We start from the raw sequence: 24,634 nt of genomic DNA, 5'->3' as shown, positions 1-24,634 counted from the left end.
CAACAACTAAGAGACTTAAGATATATTTTAAGGTTCATGTTTAATATTTTGAAGTTCACTAGAGAAAAAGTCCTTGTTGAGAGATAATGTGGACCTACTGGGAAGCTTAGCAGATCTGTACTTCAGAGCTGGAGACAATAAAAACTCTGTCCTCAAGTTTGAACAGGCACAGATGTTGGATCCATATCTAATAAAAGGTAGGTAATACTTGGGACAGGATGGAGGTGACTGTACAGAGTCAAATCAGAAGATAGGGAGAAGATATAGCATGGTCTTCTGATAACAGCTTTTCATAAAATATATTAGAGTAGCCTTTTTTTTAAGGTCCTGACAATGTCTCTTAACACTGGGTAATTCCGTTTTGAGTAGTTGTTTTTGCTTGGATTCAAGTGTCATATCCCCACAGATCATTACTTGACTTTTTTTCTTTGGGGAGGGATCACAGCCCGTTCTTACGGTTTATAAATTTATGGTGTGTCTGACTGAGAATTTGGATGGCATCCCCAGAATCATAATATCCTCTTAGGGAATTTAGGTTCACTATGTCCTTAAATTTAGTTTAAAAAGGAGTAAGTGAACAGATACTAAGAAAGTGATAAGATGATTAAAAGAAGTAATTAGAAGTGAACAACAATTTTTTAAAAAGTCACTGATGTAAAAGAAGATTGGTGCTAAAGAGGTGAGCCACAGGTCCACAGAGATAGCGTGGACCTACTGGGAAGCTCAGCAGGTCTGTACTTCCAAAGGATGGCTGTCTGGTGACTGGCAGTGAGTGAAGGAAATGTGTGCAGCAATAGTGATGGGAAATAATGGTGCATAAATAGGCAGAAGTCTGCTTTCAAAGGCCCAAAAATGGCCATCAGAAACATACGGCCTTGTGACAATAAACAGTTTTGTAGACTCTTAAGCCACAAGAATGACAGAGCAGGGAGGGGACCTTCACAAGCATGTAGATAGGGAAACAGATTCAGAAAGATGGATTTGTTTGCTCAGAGTCCCTCCTGCCCAGTGTTACTCCTCTTTACCAAACTGCCTTGTGCCCGTGGTGAAAATGGCGTTTTAGAAGTACTAGCCTGACGGTAGTCAGCTACTTAAGATTGGAAGCTCAGAGCCGAGTCCAGGAACGTCAGGGAATGTTGCAGTAATTTGATTTAAGAGACATTTTCTTGAGAATCTGAAGGAATAGTAAGGAATGGAGGAGAATGGTGGTAAGAGATGGGTGACAGTGAGCTAAGGCCCCCCCCTTTTTTTTTTAATAGAACATAAATGAGAATAAAGGGGGTCGGTGGGGGGGGGGGGGGCAGGGGGATGATCTTAAATGAAATAGACTCCAGAAAGAACTGGATAGCTTTTTCTAGAATAGACTAGCTTTTTTCTGAGACTAACTGGCATATTAAGTGTATACTCCTGATTGTGTCTAGACTTCTTGGAAGCGAGAACTTAATTTGATGCTTTTTTGGGGCCTTTTCTGGTTATGTGTTAGGATAACTATGGCTGTATTATCACGCCACAGGATGTAGGGACAAATAGTTCCTGAAAATTACAGGCTTTCAAATTGTGAGGTAGGTCCTTCTACTCCTTTGCTTTTTATTTTTATTTGTTTATTTTTACTTTTATATGTGTTTTGTCTTTTTAATAGTCATTCTGTAGGAAAATGGGAATGGGAGAAATGGGAGGAGCTTATGATATTGGAGAGGGCTCAGACCCTGCAGAAGCCCTTGTGTGGGCTCTGATGAAGGTTGTAGCTCCGTTAGAAAAGACCCCTGCTGCTTTAATGAGCCTCTTTCTCTGTAGGAATGGATGTGTATGGCTACCTCCTGGCACGAGAAGGGCGGCTGGAGGATGTGGAGAACCTTGGCTGCCGCCTTTTTAATATTTCTGACCAACATGCAGAACCCTGGGTGGTCTCTGGGTATGTTTATACATTCCCTTTTCTCCCTAGTTTTAGTAGATTCTTTAGGAAATTGTGGTTTCACCTAAATAGAACATAGATTTGAAAGCACGGGTTTAAAGAATAATCAGACTTGAATTCAAGTCATGGTCTGTCTGTGACTCTGGATGCATCATTTCTCTCAGTCTGTTTTCTCATTTGGAAAATGAGGATACTGCCCCTGCTTTGTGGGATAAGTGTTTACTGAGTGAATACATCATGCTCAGCTCTGGACCTGCTCACAAGAAGCCATTGGTGAGCAGGCCAGGAGCTGTGCTACTTTGTTATTGACCTGGCTTAACAAATTCTCTGAATATCTCTGAGCTGGTAACATATCCAGATCATCAGATTTTTTTTGTAGTTTTCCCTTCCATATCAAGATTTTACCCTTAAAAATAAATATTCAGTAGATTTTTGTTGTTCTGTTGTTTTTCACTAATACCTTACGCTAAAGTTTTAAGGGGTTTGTAGTAAGGATCATGTAGAAGGCCATCTCTTTGATTTTTCCTTTTGAATGAAATTTATTTATGGTCTTCTTTCAGATAACTTTGATTGTGTTTTCCTCCAGGTGTCACAGCTTCTATAGCAAACGCTATTCTCGAGCCCTCTATTTAGGAGCCAAGGCAATTCAGCTGAACAGTAACAGTGTTCAAGCTTTGCTACTTAAGGGAGCAGCACTTAGAAACATGGGCAGAGTCCAGGAAGCAATAATCCACTTTCGGGAGGCTATACGTCTTGCGCCTTGTCGCTTAGATTGTTATGAAGGTAAGATAATTATAGATGGTGTGGCTCTATAGCTGTGGCACTCAGATGGAAGGTTTTGTTGGGCCAGCAATTTCCAAACCCTGTTGCACATTGGAGTCCTCCGTGGGTACTTTTAAAAATCCTGATGCTACGTCATTTCAGTGCTGTGTAAGTCAGAATATTTGCTGTTGGGCTAGAGGCGTCAGTACTTTTTTATGATCACAGGTAATGCCAACATGCAGACATATTTGTGAACCACTTCATTAGGCATTACACATTTATTTAGGGCTGGACTTTTCACTCCATACTTTCGTAATTCATTTTTCTTATTTTTTTGTTTTGGGTATAGTTTTGGTGTTTTTTTTGTTCTGTTTTGTTTCTCAGATGTGGCTCACTTGTTAATGTGAATCTCTGTGCCGGCACTATGCTGGATTGGTTGGTATGTCTTTATTGTTGTTGTTGTTGTTGTTGTTTTTTTTACAGTTGTCTTACCTTGGGCTACTACTCATAGGATAACTCTACATCCATGTCAGTGTTGGTTGTGGGAACTGGTCAGTTCATTGTGACCTCCAGAGTAGGCCTCATCAGGGTCAAGCTTTGTTTTGTTACATACTATTTTAGGTTCGTGTGAACTGACCCTAGGAGTTCAAAGCTGTGCCAGCTTCAGCAGCATTTGGTGACTCAGTCACAGACGTTAAAATAGATCTTACAAAATGCAGTTCCTCCAAAGCATATTTTTATAAGAATTTAAAAATAAACCCAGGAGTCTAGGAGTGATTTGCTCTTAACAGAAAGATGAGTTCAAATTTGAGAAATAAAAATTACAGTTTGGGGACTTCCCTGGTAGTCCAGTGGTTAAGACTGCCCTGCCAATGCAGGGGGCGTGGGTTTGATCCTTGGTCAGGGAAGTAGGATTCTGCATGCCTTGCAGCATGGCCAAAAGATTAAAAAAAGAAAGAAAATTGGAAGTTGGAGTGAAAAACAAATCTACTTATATACCCAGAGATCTATGCCTCTTCTGGATTTGTTCTTAAAGAAACTGCAGCAAGCCAAGCTTTTGGTTTCTGATTAAATTCTTGATCCTAAAAGTAGTTTCCCTTTCCTCCAATTGCTTTTATCACACTAATTCCCTTCTGCTGTGTGCCTGTCTCACAACAGCCCAGGAATGCAGTCGAGTATTTCCATTACCCAGATAAGTGGTTGGACACAGGATAGTTAGTTTTTCCCCAGTTGGCCTGTGAAGCTTTATGAGATGACTTCACTCAAGCTCCCATTTGGAGATTTGGATCAGGGTGACTTGGTAATGCCCTCCGATGCATCTTGCAGCCTTTAGCTGAGCTTCCTTTACTGATCAGGGCCCTGGATTAAGGGTGAAGTGTGTTCTTAACATTTCCCTTTGAATTTCCTATGGGGCTTTAGCAGGAAAGTAAAACTATTCAAGTAATTACAAACAACCATATTCCAAAGTCCACCATGTTGCCCTTAAGAGTTAGGTAATTTCTAGTTAAGTAACTGTAGTGTGTGGTAGAATGTGCACAAATGTTATAAATGCCACTAGGGTGGAGGAGTGTATATAGAGAAAATCTGCCAGGGAGTGTGTGGGTTTGGGGTTTAAGCTGTTTTTCTGTTTTGATGAGTGCTTTGTACCAAAGAGTACTTCCTCTGTTCTCTTCGATTTCTTGGCATGAAGATTTGAGAGTTGAGTGTTGAAATGTCCCCATGGAGCATCAGCCTCTTGCTGTGGGTTTAAAGGCAGAGCTGCCAGTCTCAGTATGTTTGATCTCTGTGATAAGCCCTTTTCATCCAGTTTAGGGAGACCCTAGGTTGCCCCCTAGTTCCTTTAGTTTTTAGAGGTGAACAATAGGAACCTTCCCCCTTAAATTTAGGACTAAAAGCGACTGAGCAGTGCTGGAAATTAACAGCTTGTTAAAAGGCAGCAAGACCTTGGGTTTTGTTGGAAACTTCATCTTTTCACAGTATCAATTAATGAGTAGTGTCACATTTGTTCCTCTAACAGAAAGCTGAGCTGGCTACATGCTTTGATTTACTTCTGCATATCTGTTAAAGATGTCTTTGCACTACAGGCTTTTTCCATATTCATCAGGTGCTCTTGGGAAGAGCACCTCTTAGCTGTTTCATTAACATGCCCTTCAGTCTGATCTCACCATCGGAGTCTTCCCCTGACCTGCCTGTTGTTTGAAACTTTGAAGATTTGCTGTTTAGAAGGCTGTCAGAATGGAAGCATGGCTTGGAATGGTAATGTGGTTGAACTTTGTATTATATTTTTTTAGGTCTCATCGAATGTTACTTAGCCTCCAACAGTATTCGTGAAGCAATGGTAATGGCTAACAATGTTTACAAAACTCTAGGAGCAAATGCACAGACCCTTACCCTTTTAGCCACCGTTTGTCTGGAAGACCCAGTGACACAGGAGAAAGCCAAAACCTTATTAGATAAAGCCCTGACCCAAAGGCCGGATTACATTAAGGCTGTGGTGAAAAAAGCAGAACTACTTAGTAAGTATCTTGCTTACTTCCCTGTTCCTAGTTAATTGTGTAAAACCTGAGTCCAGTTGAATTCTCTAGTCCCAGTTGGTTACAGATGACCAAACAGGTGTGTGCTTTTGCAGTAGGTCTGAGCCTATTTGAATTGGTTTATATTTAGCACAACCAAACTTAATTGGCTTAGACCTTCTTGGGTTGGCAGTGAATTACTTGTAGAGTGGCTCAAGCCAGCTATGCTCGGTTAGTACCTATTCAGCTCACTTTGTCCTGAACTAATTTGGGCCGAATACAACTGGTTTTAACCCATCATGATTCTCCTGTGACTTCCCTTTCAGCCTTGGTTTTTTTAAATCCTGATTTGTGAGGAACTGAGTTTGAGCTAGTTTGGCAAATAAAATCCATTTTGGCTTTTTATATGAACTTTGGTTAAGAATAAGTTTTTAAAAATCAGAACTCAAACTGCTGACTCCTAATGGAATAGAGATTCAAATGAGCTTGGTCTTACTTCCTGCCACACCAGTGTTCTCTTGACATCTATGAATAGATATTTGGATTGTGATCATTTTTGTGGTTATATGTATATGACTTGCATTGGGAATATATTTTGAAATGTGTAAGTAGGAAAATGAGGGTCTTTTTCTTTTCAGGCAGAGAACAGAAATATGAAGATGGAATTGCTTTGTTGAGGAACGCACTAGCTAATCAGAGTGACTGTGTCCTGCATCGGATCCTAGGAGATTTCCTTGTAGCTGTCAATGAGTATCAGGAAGCAATGGACCAGTATAGTATAGCACTAAGGTAGGCACTTAGCCTCCCATGGGGGGAAGCTCATGAGGGGTAGAGGAGGCAGGGATCAGTGTAACAGGAGTTCTGGAAACACACACACTATGTGCCCACAGTTGAAAACACAGTAACAATAGTAATGATAGTGTTTGTTACTTTATGACTTCTAAAGTCTTAAGTGATATTAACAACATTAAAGAACTGTTTTACTCATAACCAGCCACACCACTATAACATCTGTTTTCATTTGTGTAGATCATCTTCCTGGCCTTGCCAACACATATACATATTTTTATAGGGTTATACGTAGTATATATTTTATATTCTGCTTTTTCAAATCAGCGTATTGTAAGTACTTTCCCATGTTTCTATCTACTGTAGTTAAGAACTTAAGCTCTGAAGAATACTACCTTTACCACCTGTTACCTTGGGAAGTTACTAACAAATTTCCTTGTCAATATCTATCTACCTTATTAGGTATTAAATGATTAAATGAGGATTAAATGATTATTTCATGTAAAGCTCTTAGCACTGTGCCTGGTACATAGTAAATACTAAATAAATAGTGGTATTCTTACTGCTTAATACAGAAGTGATTTCTTTGAGGATTGTCTGTGTGTCTATAAAGTTATGGTGAAGGCCTGTCTTTAATGGAGTCTGATCACATCCATTTACTTGTTCAGCAGTTAAGCACCACTCATGTGCTTGGCATCTCAGTAACCACTGGGGATGCTGTGATTCCGGGAGCTCACAGTTTCAGATGTGCAGGCTAACAGATACCATGTGCTAAGTGCTTTCAAAGCAATCTCTAGAAGGCAAGGTGGGAGTACAGCGGGTGGGAATCCATGGGTGTGGGTGAGAGCTGTATAGAAGGTTTCAGAGAAGAGATGATACAGATCATCTATAGTTACATAAGTAGGAACAGGATTCCAACGTGGGTTTCATCTGCTTTTTGAAAGCCCAGAAGCAAATAAATGAGAAAATAAGATAAAATATAGAGGTGGGATTTGCTTGAGATTGGACACCAGCTGGCCTTAGTGATGGTCACAAAGGCAAGCGGAAAGATTCTTTAGGAACCAAGTAAATAAATGTTCTGGACCCTCTGAACTTTGAGGGTTTAGACATGTGCAATACTCCTAGCTCCTACAGTCAAATGCCCAGGTAGGGGTAACTTTGGGTCCTGGGGTCTAACCTAGGAGTTGACAAATCTGATTCATGGTAAGCATGATGGTTTTGGTTGCCTTCTGAAATGCTGATATACTTAATTGTATTGTAAGAACATGGAACAATTCTAACGCACAGAAAAATAAGTATTTTTTGTAACCTTGTAACTTAGAAATCCCATACTCTTAAATTATATTTGAATTTTTCTGTTAATGATTGCTTGCTGCTTTTTCATTTATCTAGTATCTTCCTCTAGCAGAATGCTAGGGGTTTTAGGTGTGAAAAAATTTAAGAACTATATATGGAGAAAATTCAAATTGAGAATTCTAAAACTTAGGACAAGACGCCTTTTTCACTTCTAGTGGTGGACTCCCTCAATCCTGCCTATGGAACTGGAGTTGTTTGGAGAGGCCAGGCATTAGCAGATTCTCTGTGACTGGGTGATCATTTCACTGCCGTACCAGGGAGATGACACATCAGCCAGCAAGAAGCAAGGCAGAGATTCAGGCCTCTCCTCTGTTTTGTTGTCCCCTAGTTTGGACCCCAATGACCAGAAGTCTCTAGAGGGGATGCAGAAGATGGAGAAGGAGGAGAGTCCCACGGATGCCACTCAGGAGGAGGATGTGGACGACATGGAAGGGAGTGGGGAAGAAGGGGACCTGGAGGGCAGCGACAGTGAGGCGGCCCAGTGGGCTGACCAGGAGCAGTGGTTCGGCATGCAGTGAGGCAGGCAGCAGCTCCGAGGCCACACTGGCCTGCCCTGCTCTGAGCACTTCCGTGGACTGAAGGAACCCGTAGGAGCCTGCTCTCTGGGAGGACAATGATTCAGCATGTGATTGCAGCAGGGGTCCCTGCCCCTTACTCCATATTTCTAGTAGTGACTTCACTTTTAAAAACCGAGCCTGACCAACCCTGCATCCTCCCCTGCTCCTGCCAGGGAGGCCCAAGTGAGTGCTCTGAGAGGCCCATGGACGTGTTGGGGCTTCTGGGACAGAGTGCTTTTTGTTTCAAAATCTGAAAGCTCGAGGACTAGACAGTGTTTTGTCTGTGATACTGTGGATGGATTTAAAGGGGCGACCTGTCGTCCAGAGCAAGAGTCATCTCCCGGCGGCAGCATGGGCTGGCCCTTTCAGAGAGGGTTTCCTGTCCCAGAAATCATCATCCTGAGTTGTCCAAACTTCCCTAGTAACCTTGCTTCCTTCTGCAATGTTAGTAATGCCTTAAGCTGACAGTTGCTGTTTTACAGAACAGTTTTCCGATTTGCTAACCTGGTAACTTGCCTATGAGCCTGGGCTGAGTCTGAGAAACAAGTGTGACCGAGAGCATGAACAGAAGCGCAGTTGGGGTAATTAATAAAACTGTTTTTTGTATAGTAATGGTGTTGGGTTGATCAGAATGGGAGCCCTTTATAGATTCTTTTTTTGGTCTCTTGTTTACAGTGCATTGATTCAGACATAGAATTATTTGCCATAAATAGACCCCCTTCCCAGATTGTTGGGAGCCAGAAGGAATGGGAACCTCAGATATACTGAGTTGGTTCATCTATTTGCATTTTCAATTGGTAAATTCCTGGGAAGAGTCTGGCTGGATTTTAGATTGATTTTGCCAGTCTCTGTCAGGGGTGCTGAGGTCGATGTCTGATTTCAACATTCTTTTGTGGGATCAGCAGGGGTCTCATTCCTGGGCTCGTGTGTTGGGAGACTTCACCCACCCTCTCCTCCTCGTTTAAAATGCGATGCTTTTAGAGGTCAAGGTAGTAAGGGGTGGTGCAGCTAATCTCAAATTCTCATTAAAATTAGTCAAAGGTAGTACAGAGTATTAATTTGACATAAATGGGAAGTTCTGTCTTAAACAGAACTATTGTACATGTCTAGGGTACAATCAGAGAAGGCAATGGCACCCCACTCCAGCACTCTTGCCTGGAAAATCCCATGGACAGAAGAGCCTGGTGGGCTGCAGTCCATGGGGTCGCGAAGAGTTGGACTCTTCGCGAATTGGACGACTGAGCGACTTCCCTTTCACTTTTCACTTTCCTGCATTGGAGAAGGAAATGGCAACCCACTCCAGTGTTCTTGCCTGGAGAATCCTAGGGACGGTGGAGCTTGGTGGGCTGCTGTCTATGGGGTCGCACAGAGTTGGACATGACTGAAGCGACTTAGCAGCAGTAGCAGCAGCAGGGTGCAATAGTTTAGGAGCTCAGAACATTTGGTTACTGCAATCTAAAGTGGGCAAAAAGTTACTGTTAAAGTATCAGTATGAGAACAAAAGCTTGAGTAGCATCATTTGACAGAGCAGTTTTTAAAGAGCCCAACAGGCAGTTGGAGTCACACCAGGTGAATGTGCGGCCCAGAAAAGAAACTGCAGGCTCATGTCCTTCCTCAACTTGCCATGAGCAGCCATGAGCAGTCAGTGCTTTGAGAGAAAAGGTGAAACCTCTTCTGGGGAGGAAGCCCAGCCCTACCCTCCTGATCTTGTTTCTGCATGTCAGGCTCATCACCGTGAACCCTGAGATTCTCTCAGGATCAGAATGTGCCTTGGAACCCAGGCCTGTACATTGCCTTCAGTCAGCAGCTTCACGAAGATCCTCCCCTTTCATCTCTGCTGGGGGCCCCTGGACTAGCCTGGCCTGTCCACCCCAGGCCCCTCCACCCCAGCAATACCCTGCGCTGGATCCCTCAGGCCCTTCGCGCCTGCAGCTCCAATATATCCATCACACAGTGTTGGGGTGACAGTACCGTACCTTTAGAGCACCTGACGTAGGGTTGAAAACACCCTTGGTCCACTTCAGAGAATGGGAAGAGTTTCACTTGGCATGAAGTGCTCTCTGCCACTGTTACTTGCTCTCCTAAACAAAAAACCTTACGAGAGTAAGGAGCCCCAGGAAGCAGGGGCAGAATCAGGCCGCCCAGCTCTGACCATCTCACTGAGCCACCTGCGGAAGACCAAGCAGCCTGCTAAGGGATGGCCTTCCATGTGCCTGCAGTCTCCTGCTGCTGTCGGGATCTCCACACAGCCAACATGGGGATGTTTTAACCTGATGCGTGGTATTCCTCCTGACTCCTTCCAGATTGTTTGATGCATGTGTTTGGAGCAGGCTGGGCTGGGTTTTTAGTCTCACCTCATTTCAACTCACCTGTCAGTGCTGTGGGTTAGGGGCCAGGTTGTTAGCCCACACACTCTGGGCTCCCTTATCTACCCCTGGACTGAGGACTGAATAATCCTGTGAGGAGTTCGGCATTGTCCCCATTATGAACATCATTGTTATCACCAGAGTAATGGAAATTCTAGAATGCCAGTTCTTTTCTGGGGAACTGGGGATTGGTGGACTCACCCTGAAACCTTGCTCTTCTCTCCTGGAGGTCCTGCTGAGCAGGGAGGCAGGGTCCTAAGAAAGGGTGTTCCGTACCCCTGGGCTTGGGCCATCACTCTTCACTTGTGAACTCCTGCCGTGTGCCAGGAGTCGGGGATGTGGTCCTACAGGACTGTGTCAGGCGCTCTCCTTGCCAGCCTTATTAGAGGCCACACACCTGGCTCTGAACTCTTCCTCAGAGAATGAGGCCAGCTTTTGCCTGAATCTGTAATTCTGGAACTTGATTATGTGTCTCTTATTCAGATTTATGGGCTCAACACCAAACCTTAATCCAAGTCTGGGACCTGGACCGAAGAGTCTGCATCTTCAATCTCATCCCAATTTACTATTCTGATACAGGTGTTCCTGTCCAAATACTGAGAAACCTGGGAGAAGGGAGTTAGAGGGCCCCAGAAGCTATAGGCCCGACTTTAGAGGGCCCCTGGGGGCCTCACCGTGTAGTTGCTTGTGGGTGGGGGCATCTCCCATAACCAAGTCTCTGGAGCCCATGCCTAGGCCTGCTTGCTGACCCAGAAGCTGTGGGCACTGCCTGCCGCATAGTGACTGCATTATCTCTGCCGACAACAGGCGGTGAAGCCTGACTCAAGAAGAACCTCACCTCTGCCTCTGGGGACAGCAGCCACAACCAGACCTGCCAGGAATCCCTGGCACTGGGAGGGCCTATTGAGGTAAATGCCTTACTAAGGTTTTCCATTTCCCCCAGGAGCCTCCCTGCCCTGGGGTAGTAGAAGGGGGTACCAGTCATGGGCTACAGAGGGCAGGCTTCTATTGTCTGGAAGTTCTGACCTGCCCTGCCTACACCTTTGGGGCCTGGGTGTGTGCAGGATATCAGTTGTCGTCACAGACCATGTTACTTATTTCACCAACTACAGGGTACCGGCAACACCAAGAAAAGCCAGAAGATAACGTCAGTCTCCTTAGCAGCCATTAGAAGAAAACAGTTTAAAAATAACCACGTACCCTCATGCATTGCTGGTAGGAATATAATACAGATGCTATGGAAAACAGTCTGACTGTTTTTCAAAAATTAAAAAAAAAACCATTTACTTACATGAGCCAGCAATTCCATTTCTCCTGGTGTATACCCAAAAGAATTGATACAGCGTCTCAATTGCATACACACATTCATAGCAACATTATTCACAATGAAAATAACCCAAGTGTCCATTGTTATATGAATAGAATAACAAAACCAAGTATATTTTGTTACTCAATGTTAAAAAGGAAGGAAGTCCTGCCACATGGTAAAACATGGATAAACCTTAAGGACATTATTCTAAGTGAAATAAGCTGGCTGCTAAAGGATGGTAGAATGATTCTGCTTCTTTGAGATCCCTAGAAGAGTCAGATTAATCGAGACGGAGTGATGCTTACCAGGGCCTAGAGGAAAACTGAATGGGGATTTTAATGAGTATGAGTTTGGAATGTGGAGAAAACTCAAGATGGATGATGGTTGCATAACAAACTACTTAAAACTGGTTAAAAAAATACATATATCTAAAAAATAAAAGAAATGGCCTATAATACTGCCATTCAGATAACCCTATTAACACGTGTTTGTAATGTATTACATGTTACATAAATGTACACTTGGTTAAAAGTTCAGAGAGAAAGGTATAAAATTAAAAATACATCTACTTCCCAGTCTCTACTGAATCCCAATATCTCCACAAAATGATTTTCCAGTACTACATTTAGAAAAATAGTTTTGTGCTTTTACCTAATGATACGTATATGGAAGTTAAACTGGTCATGCTGTAAACACAGAAATTGCCAGCATTCTCACTCTGCTCTTCCTTGTCTTTAACAGTTCCAAGAATCCCATTCTGTTCCTGAACCACTTCTGTAGCCCTTCTGTGGTTTGTAGATACCTGGTTCCAGCTTTGTATGTAATTATTACAGTCCGCACTGTCATGAGTGCAATTGTGCAGGAGTTTGAACATTCTTTGGTTTTGTCTTTATTTGGGACTGGAATGAAAGCTGACCTTTCTCAGTCCTGTAGCCACTGCTGAGTTTTCTAAATTTGCTGCACATTGAGTGCAGCACTTCAGCAGCAGCATCTTTTAGGATTTGAAATAGATCAGCCAGAGTTCAGCCATCATCTCTATTAGCTTTGTTCGTGGTGATACTTCCTAAGGACCACTTGACTTCACATTCCAGGATGTCTGTCTCTAGGTGAGTGACCACACCATCATGGTTATCCAGGTCATTAAGACCTTCTTTGTGTAGTTCTGTATATTCTTGTCACCATAATCTTTTCTGCTGTTTCTGTCCTTTATTGTGCCCATCTTTGCATGAAATGTTCCCTTGGTATCTCCAATTTTCTTGAGGAGATCTCTGGTCTTTCTCCTATTGTTTTCCTCTGTTTCTTTGCATTTCCTCTATTTCTTTGCACTTAAGAAGGCTTTCTTATCTTTGCTTGCTGTTCTCTGAAACTGTGCATTCAGTTGGGTATATCTTTCCCTTTCTCTCTTGCATTTCTTTTTCTTGGGGGTGGTTTTGGTCACCACCTCCTGTACAGTACTATGAACCTCCATCCGTAGTTCTTCAGGCACTCTGTCTACCAGATCTAATCCCTTGAATCTATTTGTCACTTCCACTGTATAATCATAAGGGATTTGAACATGTCTTGACGTAATATGCCAAAGACTTGCAGAAGCCAAGTCCTTGTGAAATTTCTGGTCTCAGAGTATGTGCATTTAAGGCTTTCATAGATGCTGTCAGATTGCACTCCAACAATAGATTTTCCCCCTTATGGGGGACTCTGGTGAGGTGGTCTGAGGCCTTTGGATTGGGATCCCTTTCCCCATGAGACAGCTGTTGCTGGCTCTGGGTTGGGGGGTGTTCCCTGGACTGAGGTCGTATCTCTACTTTAGGGCTGAGGGAGACTGCTTGACAAGGCTTATTGTGTGTGTGTGTGTGTTGGGGATGGTGATTGCTGGCTACTTGTGTCCTCTCTGAGCCTCCATCCTTTCATTGCCTCCTTGGAGGAATTCCACTCTCCCTAGTAGGAAGCCTGAGCATCTCAAAGGGAGGATGTCTCCCTGCCACCAGGAAGAAGGCTCAGGTCAATGGCTATGTGGCCCTTAATCTCTCAGGGAGTCAGGACCCCTCTCTGGATTATCTGGTGTGTGGGGTTTTGTGGTAGGGCTGTTATGTAACCTACCACAGGGAGTGCTTATTTCCTGAACCCTCACCAACACTTGATGGTGTCATCAAGTGATTTTTTTTTTTAACTGGTCTTGGGGGTGATAAAAGCTGTATCATTTTGATTTGCTGTTTCTTGAGCACTCGTCTGGCCTGAGGTATGAGGCACGCCCTCTCTGTTCTTGTGTTATCACATCTTAGCCTCACACTCGTGAGGCATCATCACTAAATTGGCCACATTTCATAGATGAGCAAACAGTCCTCATCTGTCCAGGATTTCTCACCCTAGAGTTTTTGTGTGTTTTTGACTGTGATCTCTGTAGCTGTTAGGAGAAAATTGGCTCTAAGCGCTTCTTGCTGTCCATCCAGGCTTACTGGATTTAAGAGCTGCCAAACTGTCTGGCAGGGACAGTACCATCACAGTGCGGCTCTCACTGGCCACTTAAATCTTCCAGTGCCTGTCTCTTTATGTAAACAACACTGGTGACCTCCTTTGTGCTCACAACTTTTTCCTTCTTTGGGTAAATTCCCAGGAGGGGGATTTCAGAGCGAAAGGATACAGTGACCTTTTTTGAACTTTCGGGGAGGCTAACTAGCTGGACCTCTTTCTGTGAAGTGAATCTCTAAGCTCAGGCCAGCCCTGCAGCCTCCCTGTCTCTGGTTGGTGTGCCCCAGCTGCCCCAGTCTGCCTCAGGAGTCCATCCATGGCCTGCAAGTTAGGGGTGAACCAGGAACTTCCCACTCTCTGAAACTCCCATCTCACTTCCCTTTGCTGGAGTGGGAGCTTATGGGGGACACTGGTGAGGTCTGCTGAGGCCTTTGGATTGGGACCCCTTCCCCCATAAGACAGCCGTTGCTGGCTCTGGGTTGGGGGGTATTTCCTGGACTGAGGTCGTATCTCCACTCTAGGACTGAGGGAGGCTGCTTGACAAGGCTTATTTGTGTGTGTGTGTGTGTGTGTGTGTGTGTGATGGTGATTGCTGGAAGGCTTTGTGTGTGTGTGTGTGTGTGTGAGTGATGGTGATTGCTGGCTACTTGTGTCCTCTCTGAGCCTCCATCCTTTCATTGCCTCCTTGGAGGAATTCCACTCTCCCTAGTAGGAAGCCTGAGCCTCTCAAAGGGAGGATGTCTCCCTGCCACCAGGAAGAAGGCTCAGGTCAATGGCTATGTGGCCCTTAATCTCTCAGGGAGTCAGGACCCCTCTCTGGATTGTCTGGTGTGTGGGGTTTTGTGGTAGGGCTGTTAGCATTGGAGTCTTGGAGTGGGTCTTGTGGGAGAAGACTGGACTCCCAGGGCTAAATTTTGGTCCTTTTGGGGTCAGCATCCCTGTGGACACGAGCTGTTGCCTTTTGGCTCACAGTCTGTGCCCCTTTGGTGCAAGATCAACAGATTTGTCCTGAGCTCCTCTCAGTGCCAGGTGTAGTCCTATGTAGATCTGTGGCTCTGGGGAAATTAATTTTTAGATCATCATCCACTTATGAGTTCAGTCCAGTCTCCTCACTGGCCTATCTCCCTTGTCAATCCCCAGGGACAGTGAAGATTCTGTCCAGGAATTGAGAAGGAATGGTAGCAAGCAGGAACCTTTCCTGAGAGAGGCCTCTGTCCTTCAGCCTGGGTGGTACCCAGACTGAAGCCCTGTCCTTGATGGACTAAAACAAGCTGATCCCCAAAGCCCCCACAGGTCCCCACTGCTCCCCAGTCCATGCTGCCGCTTAGCTTAGCTTAGCTTGATGCTGTTTGACAGGAAGGGACAGAGATGACCTCTGTCTGGAGCTACTCTAGCCAGCTGTGTGCTGATCAGGCAGGCAGCTTCTGTCAGCTTAGGGGAGGCCAGGGGGAGCCACCTCAGAGGACAAGGCTATGTAAAGACCCCTAACCAGATCTTGGAGAGCAGCTTCCCATGAAGAAGAACAAAATTGTGCCAGGGCACTAGGGCTAGAGCCTGCCCAGGGCCAGGTAAAGATTTCCTTTCTTTTTTTAAATAAGCATAAAAAATTTAAAATATGGCATACATATAGAGGAAAAGATGTAGAAACATACATATATACTTTAACCAGGATAAGAACAGTCTCAGAAGACCCCTTATGCTCAAACCTGATCACATCCCCATTCTGTCCCTCCTCCTGCCCTTTTCTCCCCGCTAGCCCTGCCAGAGGTAACCACTATTGCATATCTTGTTTTTGTACTATACTTTCTGACCCTAGAAGTTCTGTGAACCTTGAACAAAAAGCTCATTTTTCTCACTTGTAATACTGGTTTTCCATTGTTTTTATTTTCAGTTTTATCAAGTTTTTGTCCTAAATAACATTTATTTGCTACTCTTGAACTTAAAGTCATGTTTTAATATTTTACTATGATACATTTACTTAACATTTTTTAAGTTGATTCATATTAATACTCCTATAAATTCATATTTTAATTAATAGACTTTTTTTAGAACAGTTTTAGATTTGTAGAGAAATTGAGTAGGTAGTACAGAGAATTCCCATATACCCTGCACAGTTTTCCCTTCTAAAAATCTTAGCTTTTTTTTTTGGTTGTGCGGTTGCTAAGTCATGTCCAGTTCTTTGCAACTCCATTAACTGCAGCATGCCAGGCTTCCCTGTCCTTCACTAGCTGCCAGAGTTTGCTCAAATTCTTATCCATTGAGTCAGTGATGCTTTCTAACCATCTTATCCTCTGCTGCCCTCTTTTGCGTTCAGTCTTCCCCAGCATTGAGGTTTTTTCCAATGAGTCGGCTCTCAAGTATTGTAGCTTCAGGTTCAGAATCAGTCCTTCCAATGAATATTCAGGCTTGACTTCCTTTAGGATTGACTGGTTTGATTTCCTTGCAGTCCAGGGGACTCTCAAGAGTCTTCTCCAGCACCACAATTCAAAAGCATCAGTTCTTCAGCACTCAGCCTTCTTTATGGTCCAGCTCTCACATCCGTACATGACACAGAGTACAGGATGTGCTCTGTGCGTTCAGTTGTGTCTGACTTCGTGACCCCTGGGCTGTAGCCTGCCAGGCTCCTCTGTCTGGGATTTTCCAAGCAAGAATACTGGAGTGGGTTGCCATTTCGTATTCCAGAGGATCTTCCCAGCCCCAGGGACTGAGGCAGTTTCTTTAGCACTGAGCCACCTGGGAAGTCCATTGTGTAGGATGCTATGCTCACTCTCATTGCTATATAATATCCCACTGTGCGCATCTACCACTCCCATATTAATTCTGCCAATGATGGATTCTGCCATTTTGGTTATTTCTGGTTTTTTTCAAGCAGTGCTGCTTTTTTATATTTTCATGTGTAATTCTGAGCATAAAAGCACAAAGTTGTATAGAGTTACACTCAGAGATAGAATTGAGGTATGTAGGGTATGTTCATGTTCACTTTTACCAGATATGGTGGAAAAGTGTTTTCCAAGAAGTTGTACAAATTCATGAGCACACCTGCAGCCCTTTGTCCCAATTCCTCACTGACATTTGATATTGTCAAACCATAATTTTCTCCTGGAAGTAGGATGATGTGATTTTAACTTACAAGTTTCTGTGTGTTGTTTTTTTTTAAATATGTTTATTTTTGGCTGTGCTGGGCCTTCATTGCTGCACTCGGGTTTTTTCTAGTTGCAGCGAGCAGGGCTGTGCTCTTGTTGAGGTGCTCGGTCTTCCTCTTGTGGTGGCTTCTTATTGTACAGCATGGGCTCTAGAGCGCTGGCTCAGTAGTTACGGTACTCAGGCTTAGTTGCCCTGTGGGCATATCCCAAACTAAGGATAGAATCCATATCCCTTGTATTGGCAAGCAGATTCTTAGCTGTTGGACCACCAGGGAATTCTCACAAGTTTCTGTAACAAGGTTGACCATCATTTCATATATTTAGGAATTATTTGTGCTTCCTCTTCTTTGAAAGCTTTTTTGACCTATTTTTCTATTGCATTGTTTATATTTTTCACAGAATTTCTTTTTGAAAAATATTCTGGATATAATTCAGAATATTAGTTGCATTTGCATCTTCTTCCAGTTTGTGACTTGCCTTGTCATTCTCTTTAATAGTATGTTTTGATTAACAGAGGTTCTTAATTTTAATGTACTTGAATTTACCACTGTTTCTTTCTTCAAAGTTGTATTTTCTTTCTTTTTTGTGTCTGTTGTTGGTTGGTGTTTTTTTTTTCAGTCACAGTCTGCAGTTTGCCAGATCTCAGTTCCCTGACCAGGGATTGCACTGGGCCATGGCAGTGGAAGTCCAGAGTCCTAACCAATAGGCTACCAGGGAACTCTCTGTGGTTATATTTTCTAAATCTTATGAAATCTTTCCTCATCACAAGGTCAAAGATATATTCACCAGTATATACAGTGCAAGATAGAGATCCAGTTTTATTGATTTTTGAAAATTTATGTTTAAATGTGGATAACCACATATTATTTAAATGTTACTTGTTTTCCCACTGATCTATAATGCCAGCTGGGTTGCAGATCAGATGTTCATAGAGGAGCACCTCTGTTTTTAAGATCTCTTTTCCATACCATTGGTCAGTTTTTCTATCCCAGCGCCTATACCTCACTGTCTTAATTTTACTGCAGCTTTATATAAAGTATTGATATTTGGAAGAGTATGACCTCCTGATCTTATTCTTAGCAGTGTCCTGGCTATTCTTAGTTCTTTGTACTTCCATGAAAATTTTTTAATTTAATTTTTATTTCTTTGACACCAAAAACATTTTCTATGTGGTATAGCCGACTAAAAATCTTGTGATACTTTCAGGTGAACAGTGAAGGGACTCCTCCATGCATATATGTGTATCCATTCCATTAAATTGTTAATATTAGATAGTCTGATATATTTCTTAAGTTAGATTCATAATTTTCAAAAGGGTGTGAGGTGAAACTTCCCGTCCTCTTTCTTCTAATTCCCTTCTCAGAAGCAATCATAATTACTAGTTCTTCGTGTATTTTTTCAGAAATAATTTTAAATTGCCTGAGTTTGTATGTACACTACTGCCCCTCTTTTTGTACTTGGATGATACATCAGTAGAGTACATTTTAAAAAGTAAACTTGGCATATTCAGTGGGATCTTTCTTAATAGGTCAAATGTATAAATATCAGACATATAAATATTAAACTTTTTGTACTCTTAGTCCTGAATTAAAAGATTTCTGATTAGTTTCCAGACATAAAAACATATTTTATAATTTCTACTGATTTTGGTTAGTCTTACCTCTATTTCTGTCAGTTCAGTTCAGTTCAGTCACTCATTCGTGTCTGACTCTTTGCAACCCCATGAACTGCAGCACGCCAGGCCTCCCTGTCCATCACCAACTCCCAGAGTCCACCCAAACCCATGTCCATTGTGTCCGTGATGCCATCCAACCATCTCATCCTCTGTCGTCCCCTGCTCCTCCTGCCCTCAATCTTTCCAAGCATCAGGGTCTTTTCAAATGAGTCAGCTCGCCGCATCAGATGGCCAAAGTATTGGAGTTTCAGCTTCAACAGCAGTCCTTCCAATGAACACCCAGGACTGATCTCCTTTAGGAGATCCAAGGGACTCTCAAGAGTATTCTCCAACTCCACAGTTCAAAAGCCTCAATTCTTAGGTGCTCAGCTTTCTTTATAGTTCAACTCTTACATCCATACATGACCACTGGAAAAACCATAGCCTTGACTACATGGACCTTTGTTGGCAAAGTAATGTCTCTGCTTTTCAATATGCTGTCTAGGTTGGTCATAACTTTCCTTCCAAGGAGCAAGCGTCTTTTAATTTCATGGCTGCAATCACCATCCGCAGTGATTTTGGAGCCCAGAAAAATAAAGTCAGCCACTGTTTCCACTGTTTCCCCATCTATTTCCCATGAAGTGATGGGACCGGATGCCATGATCTTCATTTTCTGAATGTTGAGCTTTAAGCCAACTTTTTCACTCTCCTCTTTCACTTTCATCTAGAGGCTCTTTAGTTCTTCTTCACTTTCTGCCATAAGGGTGGTGGCATCTGCATATCTGAGATTATTGAAATTTCTCCCAGCAATCTTGATTCCAGCTTGTGCTTCTTCCAGCCCAGCGTTTCTCATGATGTACTCTGCATAGAAGTTAAATAAGCAGGGTGGCAATATATAGCCTTGACATACTCCTTTTCCTATTTGGAACCAGTCTGTTGTTCCATGTCCAGTTCTAACTGTTGCTTCCTGACCTGCATGCAGATTTCTCAAGAAGCAGGTCAGGTGGTCTGGTATTCCCATCTCTTTCAGAATTTTCCACAGTGTATTGTGATCCACACAGTCAAAGGCGTTGGCCTAGTCAATAAAGCAGAAATAGATGTTTTTCTGGAACTCTTGGTTTTTCCATGATCCAGTGGATGTTGGCAATTTGATCTCTGGTTCCTCTGCCTTTTCTAAAACCAGCTTGAACATCTGGAAGTTTATGGTTCACGTATTGCTGAAGCCTGGCTTGGAGAATTTTGAGCATTACTTTACTAGCGTGTGAGATGAGTGCAATTGTGCGGTAGTTTGAGCATTCTTTGGCATTGCCTTTCTTTGGGATTGGAATGAAAACTAACCTTTTCCAGTCCTGTGGCCACTGCTGAGTTTTCCAAATTTGCTGACATATTGATTGGAGCACTTTCACAGCATCATTTTTTAAGGTTTGAAATCGCTCCACTGGAATTCCATCACCTCCACTAGCTTTATTTGTAGTGATGCTTCCTAAGGCCCACCTGACTTTACATTCCAGGATGTCCGGCTCTAGGTAAGTGTGAATGATCACACCTTCGTGATTATCTGGGTCATGAAGATCCTTTTTGTACAGTTCTGTGTATTCTTGCCACCTCTTCTTAGTATCTTCTGCTTCTTTTAGGTCCATACCATTTCTGTCCTTTATTGAGCCCATTCTTTGCATGAAATGTTCCCTTGGTATCTCTAATTTTCTTGAAGAGATCTGTAGTCTTTCCCATTCTGTTGTTTTCCTCTATTTCTTTGCATTGATCGCTGAGGAGGGCTTTCTTATCTCTCCTTGCTATTTGGAACTCTGCATTCAAATGGTTGTATCTTTCCTTTTCTCCTTTGCTTTTCGCTTCACTTCTTTCTACAGCTATCTGTCATGTAGTGTTTAGGAAATAGCAAGTATCTACCTCTGGAGCTAGCCAGTGACTTTGCCATGCACCTGGGTGACAGAGGCCTGCGCTGCTTACCCCTGCCCCCATCTAGAATTTCACTTAGTGTGAGTCTGCTGGTGAAGAACTCTGTCGGAAAATATCTTTATTTGAGTTTGATTCTTTAATTACTGTATCTTTTCTTCAGGTTTAGATCTAGGCTGCCAGTGATTTTAGCACACGTGGCTGTCATCTCGCTGTTTTCTGGCCTCCACTAACTGTTGAGAAGTCAGCAGTGTGCTCTCACTCTGTAAAGGCAGTGCCTTTCCCCGAGCTCCCGACCCCCACCCCACCATTGCTTTTAGGATTTTCTCTGTCTTGGGTTCTCTACAGTTCAGTATACTATTTCTCGGGCTGGGTGTTTTGTTATTTACTCTTTTGGGAATTTGTTGGGATTCTCGCATCTATGATTACCAGTTCTAGAAAATCCTCAGCCATTCTGTCTTCAAATGCCTCTCATAGGCTCTTCTTCTGAGACTATGGTAAAATGTGCATTTACTTTGTCACCTTTCTCTGTTTTCCAGGTATTTTAACCTTTCTTCTATATTTTCTAGCTTTTTTTCCCCTTTCTCTGCTGCACTCTGGGTATTTTTTTCTCATCTATCTTCCACTTTGTTATTTTGCAGTGTCCACCCTGATACCATGTCCATCCATTAAGTTTTTAATTTTGGTAATTGTACTTTTCATTTCTAGGGTTCCATGTAATTTTCCTGTGCTATGTACACCTTTTTAAAAATTTAGTTAGAGCTTCTCTCTTTTTAAAAAAATATTTAAGTATTTATTTATTTTTTGCTGCACTGGGTCTTCACTGCTGCCCAGAGGGTTTCTCTGGTTGTGGAGAGCAGGGGCTGTTCTGTAGTTGGGGTGCTCAGGCTTCTCATTGCAGTGGTTTCTCTTGTTGCTGAGCATGGACAATGACTTCCTTTGGCCTTCAGTAGTTACAGCACGTGGGTTTCAGTAGCGGCAGCTCTTGGGCTCCAGAGTGGTTGTGCTCAGGGTTAGTTGCCACGTGGCATGTGGGATCTTCCCCAGTCAGGGATCAAACCGATGTCCCCTGAATTGCAAGGTGGATTCTTAACCACTGGACCTCCAGGGGAGCCCTGCTGTGTTCACTTTTAATAATTTCCTGTGTCCTGCAGATTTTCGTCTATTTTTCTTTAAGCAAAGTAAATGTGGCTGTTTCGTATCTAATACTTCCCATACGTGAAGTCTGGATGGATCTGTAATGTGCATTTCTCCAGGCTCTCATGGTACCTTGTTTTATTATGTACTTGGTTGCTTTCTACTGTGTGCTGCTTTGAAAAATAATTGTGCAGTTATCTAAGGCATAAAATGAAGATGCCTTCCATAGGATAGGATTTACATTTATTTCTGCTTGGTGCTTAGGATTACTGCCTGTGACTAAATGCATTGAGGTTTCATAGATCACTGCCAGGATAGAATCTGGGCCGCAGAGCTGCAAGAGTGAGTGTTTACACTCTCTCAGGGGTGTACATGTGGTTTCGGCTCTGCTGAGCACCAAGGCACTGCTGCATACAGTCCTTTGAGTTTGGGGAAGGTTTGCTTATGCCCTGAGATGTTAGCTCTTCAGGGGTCACAGCGGAATGTCCTTTGAGATTTCTCACTTTTGGTGGGCCCTGGACTTGACTTTCTTTTTTTCTGTGAGCCCTCAGAATCTCTGCTTGCTTTCACAGCTCAGTTTATTTGATAGGTAGATGCCAGTAGGAGAAACGTAAAATTTTCTCCTGGTGGGTGTTCTGTTATCTCTTTTGCTTTTAGATTTTTGCCTGGAAATTCAGGACTATCTTACAGTTCTTTGATTCTTCTATGAGGATTTTTTTTTAAAGTTTGAGGAGTGGCCAAGATGGTGGAATAGGAAGACCCTGAGCTCATCTCCTCTCATGGGCACACCAAAACTACAACTGTTTACATAGCAGCTATTGCTGGGAATGACCCGAAGAATAGCAGAAAAGATCTACAATTAAAGATAAAAAGAAGGAACCATGAGACAGGTAGGAAGGGTTGAGATGCAGTATACTCGAGACTTATAGAACCATATATGGGAGGACAGTCACAGAGGAAGGGGTCTGAGCCCCGCATAGGGCTCCCTAGCCCAGATCCCACAGTAGGAAAGTGAATATCCCAAACATCTGGCTTTGAAAATCAGTGGGACTTACTTTTGGGAGAGTCAGAGGGCTGTGGGGAATAAGAGACTCCACTGTTACAGGCCGCACACAAAATCATGAAACCAGCTTTACAGTGGATGAATAGATAAAGATGTGCTGTGTGTATATTATGTTTGTGTGTGTGTGTATGTTATTCAACCATCAAAAAGAATGAAATCTTGCCATTTGCAACAACATGGATGGATCTAGCGGCTAATTATGCTAAGTGAAGTAAGGCAGAGAAAGACAAATACAGTATAATTTCACTTACATGCGAAATCTGAAAAACAAACGAAACGTAACAAGAACAGAGTCAAAGAGACAAATGTGGTTACAAGAGGGTACGGATGTGTTGTGAGGAGAGAACTAGGTGAGGGAGATTAAGAGGTATAAACTTACAGTTACAAAATATTGAGTCACAGGTATGAAGTATACAGTGTGAGGAATATGGTCAATACTAATATAATCTCTTTGTATCGTGACATGATAACGAGACTTATCGTGGTGATCCTTTTGAAATACATAGAAGTACTGAATCACTATGTTGTGTACCAAGAACTAATAAAGTGTTTTGGGTCAATTGTGCTTAAAAAACAAATTCATGGAGAAAAAGATCAGATTTGTGGTTACCTGAGGTGAGGGATGAGGACTGGTGTGATTGGACTGTTTAGTCACTCAATTGTGTCCACTGCTTTGTGATCCTGTGGATTGTAGCACACCAGGGCTCCACTGTCCTTCACTATCTCCTGGAGTTTGCTCAAATTCATGCCCGTTGAATTGGTGATGCTGTCTAACCATCTCATCCTCCGCCCCCTTCTCCTTTTCCCCTCAATCTTTCCCAGCATCAGGGTCTTTTCCAATGAGTCAACTCTTCGCATCAGGTGGCCAGAGTTGGAACTTCAGCATCAGTCCTTCCAGTGAATATTCAGGGTTGATCTCCTTTAGTATTGACTGGTTTCATCTCCTTGCTGTCCAAGGGACTCTCAAGAGTCTTCTCCAGCACCACAATCAGAAAGCATCAATTCTTTGACGCTTAGCCTTCTTTATGGTCCAGCTCTCACAGCTGTACATGACTACTGGAAAAACCATACCTTTGACTATATGGACCTTTGTCAGCAAAGTGATGTCTCTGCTTTTTAATACATTGTCTAGGTTTGTCATAGCTTTCCTTCCAAGGAACAAGCCTCTTAATTTCATGGCTGCAGTCACTGTCTGCAGTGATTTTGGAGCCCAAGAGAATAAAAACTGTCCCTGCTTCCATTTTTTCCCCTTCTGTTTGCCATGAAGTGGTGGGATTGGATGCCGTGATCTTAGGGATTGGTTGAAGGTGGTCAAAAGGTACAAACTCCTACTTATTTAATTAGTAGGTCCCAGGGATGTGATGTAGAGTGCGACAGCACCGCTGTACGATCATGTAAGTTAAGAGAGTAAATCCTCAGTTCTTACCACAAGGAAAAATGTTTTTCTATTTCTTTAATGTTTTATCCAAATGAAATGATATTCACTAAACTTACTGTGGTAATCATTTCATGAGGTAGATAAGTCAAATTATTATACACCTTAATAGATGTATGTAAATTGCATCTGAATAGAATTGGAAGAAAAATAAAGTTATTAAAATTATACCCAAATAAATATTTATCCCAGCATTTTTAAAATAAACTTTAAGAATGCTTTTAGATTTATGAAAAATTAAGCAGATGGTACATTGTT

The 24,634-nt window shown here is 42.8% G+C and overlaps 1 protein-coding gene across 4 annotated transcripts in view; it reads left to right on the top strand.

Annotated features, from left to right (window-relative positions):
• The window catches only part of ANAPC7 (anaphase promoting complex subunit 7), a 42,187-nt gene that overhangs the window by 12,354 nt on the left and 5,199 nt on the right, over window positions 1–24,634 (top strand). For 2 of the 4 annotated variants that reach the window (XM_055550870.1, XM_055550873.1), the window contains exons 6-11: window positions 55–197; window positions 1,795–1,912; window positions 2,499–2,695; window positions 4,966–5,190; window positions 5,826–5,976; window positions 7,661–8,501. In XM_055550870.1, coding sequence (XP_055406845.1) covers window positions 55–197; window positions 1,795–1,912; window positions 2,499–2,695; window positions 4,966–5,190; window positions 5,826–5,976; window positions 7,661–7,850 — 1,024 coding nt within the window. In that variant the 3' untranslated portion in view covers window positions 7,851–8,501. Of the gene's footprint in view, window positions 1–54; window positions 198–1,794; window positions 1,913–2,498; window positions 2,696–4,965; window positions 5,191–5,825; window positions 5,977–7,487; window positions 7,624–7,660; window positions 8,502–24,634 lie in introns of those variants that run through there. The other 2 variants (XM_055550871.1, XM_055550872.1) reach the window with 2 other exon arrangements.

Source organism: Bubalus kerabau, chromosome 16 (genome assembly GCF_029407905.1).
Source record: "Bubalus kerabau isolate K-KA32 ecotype Philippines breed swamp buffalo chromosome 16, PCC_UOA_SB_1v2, whole genome shotgun sequence".
Classification (NCBI taxonomy): domain Eukaryota; kingdom Metazoa; phylum Chordata; class Mammalia; order Artiodactyla; family Bovidae; genus Bubalus; species Bubalus kerabau.
This window is presented reverse-complemented; position numbering and strand designations above follow the sequence as displayed.